Source organism: Charadrius vociferus, unplaced genomic scaffold (assembly GCF_000708025.1).
Source record: "Charadrius vociferus isolate BGI_N301 unplaced genomic scaffold, ASM70802v2 scaffold2157, whole genome shotgun sequence".
Classification (NCBI taxonomy): domain Eukaryota; kingdom Metazoa; phylum Chordata; class Aves; order Charadriiformes; family Charadriidae; genus Charadrius; species Charadrius vociferus.
In genome coordinates, this window is record NW_009649294.1 from 31,984 (window position 1) to 39,032 (window position 7,049).

Here is a 7,049-nt window from a genome sequence, read left to right on the forward strand (position 1 = left end):
CCCCAGCCCCCGCCTGCCGCAACGAGTCTTGCGCTAAAAAAAAAAGCGTTCGTTTTGTGGGTAATGGGAATTTAATGGCAAAAAAAACCCCATTGGCTACGGGTGGCCGGCACACCACGGCTAACAAAAAAATCCAAAGGCTCACAAGACGGGAACGTGCAAACGGACTCGGTCACAAACTGTTCAGCGTGATGGTGATCTGAGCGCTGCGGGGGGCCAGTGAAATGCAAACCCCGGCTTTTAGGAGTCAATTTTTTTTCCAGCGTTGCTTTGCCAAACGAGGCAAGGAGGATAAAACCAAAGCAAGTTGGATGCAACTTTTTTCGGAGAGCAGAACAAATACTACTATAAAAGAATCGGGTTACACATCCCTGCGCTTAACGCCCGACCGTTCAGGCTCGAGTCGCCGTATGAACAGATGAATGTATCTTCCTGCACTGCCACAACTCTCCTTTTTTTACTTACTGAAACATAAGGCTGCCTCCATTTAGGAGAGATAACTTTTAGTTTATTTGCCTTAGGAAATTACTTACGATATTCTTCCAAACGGCGCAAAAGCTGCTTTTATATCTTCAGTTGTAATTTCTGGACTGAGGTCTCCGACAAAGACATGGAAATGGTCTTTTTGGGAAAAAGAGAAAAAAAAAGGATCTTAGCATTTGAAGGTGACGCCTGAACACACGCGCACACACGCACACAGAGCACAGCAATCTCATTTCCAGCTATTCTTAAAAACTACACGAAGACTAGAGTTTACTAGGAAACAGCATTTACTGCTGCTCGGAACAGATCCTTTGCTTGGCAGCGCTACGGAGGCAGCGATTTTAACGATACTACAGCGACACACAGCATTTACGTTCGGTATTTTACAAACTGCTTTTAGGACCAGTCGGGATTTACCGTACAAAGTCTTAAAACTATTTGCTTAACGTGCCAAGGCTACACGAACATCTTTCTCCCCGTACACTAGCGTTACGCTTCAGCACGGCGGGAGACGACTAGCTATTCAAAATCCCGTGGGCTGAAACGTCCGGCAGTTTCAAGAAGAGGGAGGGGAACGCTCGTTCTAGAGCGGGACATATCTTGAACCTAACCACAACAGGTCGTGAGGAACAAATCGAAACAAAAATAAAAATACCTTGCATTGCAACAGTTTGCTGTTAAAGAATTTGAGTTCCCAAAAGGCAAGAGTTTTGGTTGCCCAGCCAATACACCGTGTGAATCCGTGTGAATTCAACGTGTGTGAATCCATGTGCAAGTGAACTAAGACTGAAGGCAACAGAATGGAAACAGTAATCCCTTCAATTGACAGCAGAGCCATAAAAAAAACGCGCACCAAAGAGAAACGCAAGTCCTGTGTCTAAGGACTTTTCCGCTCCCATCAAACAATACGTCACGTTTCATCCCAGCAATACACAGACTTGTTTGGCATACAGCAGGTACGAAACTCTCGAGTCCCCTCAGACGCTGAGGCAGTTTCGCCCCACTCGCCTACAGAAATCCCAAGCTTGCCGAGAACAGCGGCGATCCGTAGGCTTGGCGGCGAGCGATGGAGCCCAATTTGGGATAAAGCCTCAACGCTCCCACGGAGCCCGTCCGCAGGAGCGCACGCTGCAGCCTCGCAGGGAGCCAACTGCCCCAGCAGCGGGGGACGAGGGCTTTGGGGGTTGGTTTGGTTTTTTTTTCCTCAATGGCACTCGTGACAAACAGCCGGAGATTAGCACCAGAACTAAAGAGTGGACACTAGAACGCTTTCCGGTGCCACAGGGAAATGAAACGGAAGTGTTTCCATAGAAAATAAATTCATAACGAACAAGAACCCCGGACATAGCTTCAGGTGGTTAGTGAATACCCTCGAGAGATTTCATTTTATGTTTAAGAAGATACAATTACCTTGTGAACGCTGTGTGTTGACAACGGTACTACCTGATGACAAAGATTAGATTTGTTCTTAAGTTTATTAACACAAACACATTAAATAATATCTTAGGACTACGATCAAAACATTACTGCATATAACCATGCGATGCTTACTGTTTATGTTTAAAAACTACTCGTACAAATGAGGCACGTACTCAAAGCGTAAGCGACACTTACTGCTGGTGTCTTTCTTCTGGCTGCTGGGGGTCGTCGCCCAGTTCACTTTGACCTCCTGCAAACGTCAGTCGCTCACGTTAGATCAAGCAAATCCCAGCTACGCTCGGATACCTCCGGCACTTCAGTCTGACGCTACAGGGGCACCAGACGCGCAAGGCCGGGGTGAAAGCTCAAGTTTAAGACACATTTCTCGGGAGAGGGTTTGTTCCTCCAAACTGCGTTCCACTGGTTAGGATGAAAGCCGGGGAACAGAACCCCTCTGGGAGTTGGGTTTGGTCCGGAGGGTTTTTTTGCAGGGGTGGGGAGGGAGGGATGTTGTCCCGATAAGGTCGGCAGAGTTAAAATACTCATTACGCCCAACGTCTCTGAGCTCTCCCCTTCCTCCATCCCCACCTCCCTCCCTCGGCCTTCTTCCTACAACAGCCTCCACAGCTTTTCTTCTTAGTCGTGTCACGTTAAGACCGAGCGCGGTGCCTAACATTTGCAGCGTATCCACTTGGTCTCTCAAGCGCTATTTCACCCGCTGGTATTTCACCCGCGTGACCTGAGATAGCCTGATTTTCAGCTCCAACTCACCCTGTAGACATGACAGCTTACCTTACCCATTATCTTCCGGCCGTTCATAGCAGCCAGTGCTGCAGCCGCGTGCCGGTGCTCGTAGAACTCCACAAAACAGTAGGGATCGTTTCCAGCTGTCTGATAAAGGAAACAAACAAAGGATTTAGCGATACAAACCTCTTCAAGCTGTACCCTCGCTATTCTACTCAGGTCTTTATTCGTTACACCTAAATGTCTCAAAACGCGAAGGCTTTTTCACTCTACACTGAGACTGTGTGCTAACACAGCTCCAGGAGGTTTTAGTTGTGCTTTAAAAAGGTTAAAGTACAGCAAAGAAGAACTTCTCAAATCTCATCTACATCACCCCCATATATCAGCCTGCTCAGTCCCTCTCGTAATATCCCCCCCTCCTTAAATTTAACGTCCGATACGAGGCAGAAGTGATGCCCCAAGTACATGACTCTGATCTCCAGCCTTATTACGTCCCTCTAACATGGTCATGCCGTATTTCCAGTGGAATCCTGAAACACGGGAGGACAGCCCAAAGCCATTAGTTACGAGAAACCTGAAAACCATTAGGTGAAGGCTCTTACATCCATTATCATTTTGCAGTTTTTGCATGGTCCGATCTGGCTGAACAGCTGGAGGATTAGAGCTTCTGTCACATCTCTCGACAGGTTCCCCACGTACCTATAGGACCAAACACAGCGTTAGAAGCCGTCCCGATGCTCCAGTCTGCTCGTCAGTAACTGAGCAAGCGTGGCCCAAAGTTGTTCCCCGAACACCCAACCCACCATTTCCCCAGCTGCCCCAGGAGCTCAACCCGGCGTTGAGCAAGCACGTTACACAATATTTAGTCAGTCCCTTTCAAAAAAGGACTTCTCGTTTGAAAGCGTTACATCTGTCTGAGCCAGCCAAGGGCCAACGAGCTCAAGTGTGGGCATTCCCCCGTCCTACTCCACGTGAAAGGATCGGCCTCCTCAGGCGCAAACAGAACCTGAACCCCTGCTCCGATTTGGGATTTTGGCATTCTCGGCGACGAAGATCATCCTTGATCCACAGGTGGTTTTTGTTATTTTGTTGTTGTTGTTGCTAAGCCCAAGTCATGGGATTTTTAAAAAAAGCACACAGAGAAACCTCAGCTCCAAAGGTGTGGCAGCACCTTTCCGCAAAGGAACGTTATGTGGCAAACCACGGCCGCTGCAAGGAGAACCGCAGCCAAATCGCGCTGCTGAAACCACGTCAATAAATCAGCAATCCTCGCCGTCTCAGTGCAAGAGTTGCAAAGATGTTGTAAGAAAACAACAAGGCAGCAAAAACAGGGACTTCTCGCGCCCCTTCTGTTGACACAAGGCTGCGAACAGCCTTCCTGACGAGATGGACGCGCTCCAATATTTGGTTTAGGAGAGGAGAGAATGGGAGAACAAGACACACAGCCTGTGTTTTTCTGTCAGAAATGACCCCGCAAGCTCTGTATTAATAGTTTGAACAACTATTTTAGGTAAGACTCAGAATCGTACTCCTTTCTGAGATCAACACGTGCTTTGTCAGAATCAGATCGTCACAGACATCGTCTCGCTCAACAAAAAACTTCTGACGAGGTATCCTTAAGCAGCGGAGGGTTTTGTGCACTTCCATTAGGGCAATTAACTTTGTCCTCGATTAACACCGGGATGTTCTACCCCTCACGAAGTTCAACCGAGAGTCATAACTGGCGACGCTTCTTTTTCTCCCTCTTTTTCTGTTTAATATTATCGCTGTTTGGATAATGAATAAGCCAAGGCACTAAAGCAGCGAGACTCTCCCCTCACCTTCTAGGTCTAAGTTTATTAACAGTTTATTTGCAACTGAAAGTTTCCTACACAGGGTGCCTAGGCCCTGACCTTCGCACTCACGCTGGATTTTCACCCCGATAATCAGACCGGCGTCTCCTGAAGCATTCCCTAACTTAACACTGGATTTAGCTGGAAAAAGCAGGATTTAGGTAAGCAATATCTCTGACAGCCCCACGAATCTCCGCATGGCCAGACTTTTCACAATGCATCCTCCAAGGATCAAGTGCAGCAAGGTATATATGTGTACATACATAGAGAGAGAGAGAGCGCGCGCACATGTGTAATTGCACACTAGATGCTGACCTACTTGCTTCCCCACAAAGGTAAAAACAAATCTCGGCTCCTCGTGCACAGACACGGTCAAGACCTGCGTCCGCGCAAGCAGGAACGACGCACCGAACAAGAGCGTTCTGCGAAACACTAAAAAAGGGGAGGGGGAACCGTAAAGCACATCGGTCACTCAGAAAAATAGCTTAACCGTGCGCAAATTCAGCAGCACTTTTCTCCTGTTCCTTGTCAGCGTAAGCTCATTACCCGTAGCTGCGTACATCTGCTGCCTGCTCTCTGCAGCCAGAGCAAGTCTGGAGAGGTTTCGCCAGTCCACGAGCTGACAAACTGCAGCAAAGTCCTGCGATACTATCAACCGTGCCAAGGTGGATGGGAAAAACACAGAGCTGTAACCCCCCCCACCCCCCGAGCAACAATCCCCCTCTTCTTTTCTCTGCTGCACTCTCTGCATGCCACACTCAAACTGTTTGACCACCCAAACCTTTCCACGGAGTTTCACTGTATCTCTCTTTCCGCGTAGCTGGCACCGGGACAGGGTCCAGCACACCCGGACCTTGTCCTGGAGCAGTTATACACGAAATAACTGAGTGACGAGGTGACCCTGCCAGGTAGGGACAACTAATACGGCAGGAGGAGAGCTCTCCTGCGTGACAGTTCTGTCCTCCCCTCCACCTTTCCCTTCCTTCTCTTCCCTGCTAATTGGATTCTCATTAATGACGGGGTCGATGTTTCTTTGCAGATGAAGGACTACGCTACAGAAGGGAAACTATGCCCACAACTCCATTTATTCACTGCACATTGATCAGTACACGGCTTCTTGAAAAGTAATACCAAACTACCGAGTGTTACCACTTCTGCATCTTTTTAGACACGCAAAGTAAATCAGAAGTACATGTATGCCGCAAGCACCTACACGCATATACGAAAAATACAAACAAGAGGTCTTTGTAAAGTTCAAAAACACTGTCTGCCTTGTAACCGCTCCTCCAATTTATAATCTCTGCCGTTGAAGAGCGGCTTTCAAGGAAGGCAACTGGCCACGTGAAAATGAGCTGCCTATCCAGGAAATCATTTACGTAAGTAACACAGCTCCTAACTTGCTTCGAAACGCCAAGGCTCTGACACCCCTCCTCCTTTCAAAGAAACAGGTTCAGTGGAAATTGCAAAAACAAGAAGTTACTTCCAACGTCGTCTGGAACCTCGTCCAGAAAAACAACTTAAAATGTGCTAAGGGAAGTAAAGAAAAAGGCACGCGGGTTGGAGACCGCTTCGGTGGCCCCTCGGGACACAGCAAGACAAGGCAGCCGAGGGAGCACCGTAACGCGCGCTCAGGTGGGGTTTCTGTAGCACTACCTACAGAAATCCTCACGCCATCAAATATTTAACACGCACTTCACAGCGGAGCTGGAAAGAGATTACTTTGAGCTGCTTTTTCTTCCTTCAAGCTGCTCGTTTCTAAACCCGATCTGTGCCATTCAGCTTGTCACAATCCTCCACATGACTTGAGAAAGTCACTCGGAGGGATTCAGAGAAACACCATTCAATACTCAGTTCTGCAGCTCAGAAACCCGGCCGTGTTTGTGCAACGAGCCGCACGTGCTCAAGGCCAGACAATTCATGCCCTCGAGCACACCCCGCGTCCTGCCGAGACCACTAGGCTCCAGACAAACCCTTTCACTGGGACAGGGGCAAAAACATCTTCCTAAATAAACATGCAAATATGCCAACAGGCCTGACCCGTGTTTGCAGACGCCGAGAATAGTTCCAATAAAATGCACGCGCTGGAAAGACAACGGGACTGTATACACAGGGAGGCGGACAAGTGTTTACCACTAAAGAAAGCCTGGACCAGAGGAGCCGGCGTAAGTCACGTAAGAGTCTTGTTTTCCAGCAGCTACCAGCCAAGTCATTTATCAACCCTCGGGGGTAGGTGCAGCCACTGTCCAAGGGCACAACTTTCCCCTCGGCTTGGAAAGTTTCCCTCCACTTCGTGTCTTCCCTCAACTCCTGCGCTGAGACCAGAGGTGGCACAGAGAGACCGGAGCCCTGTGATTTCCCCCCCATCTAAAGGAGGGAAACCACTCCTGGAGAGAAAAGAGCAAATAAGACGTGGGCAGGAGCTCTCCCCTGCCTTTCAAACGCGGCCAGCTGCGGGAGCGACAGCCGAAAAAAAGTCCAAAAGCCTTTTTTGACAGCGGCGGGTGTCAGCCGCCCAACACCACCAGCGAAGCGGTTTGTAATTACAGGAAACCCCCGTTTATGATTTTAAGG

The 7,049-nt window shown here is 48.7% G+C and overlaps 1 protein-coding gene across 1 annotated transcript in view; it reads right to left on the reverse strand.

Annotated features, from left to right (window-relative positions):
• The window catches only part of TIA1 (TIA1 cytotoxic granule-associated RNA binding protein), a 23,039-nt gene that overhangs the window by 11,928 nt on the left and 4,062 nt on the right, over positions 1-7,049 (reverse strand). Inside the window, exons 2-5 of the mRNA XM_009889097.1 lie at positions 3,249-3,345; positions 2,695-2,793; positions 2,098-2,152; positions 534-621 (exon numbers count right to left, since the gene is read on the reverse strand). Of these exons, the coding sequence (XP_009887399.1) occupies positions 534-621; positions 2,098-2,152; positions 2,695-2,793; positions 3,249-3,345 (339 nt within the window). The remainder of the gene's footprint in view (positions 1-533; positions 622-2,097; positions 2,153-2,694; positions 2,794-3,248; positions 3,346-7,049) is intronic.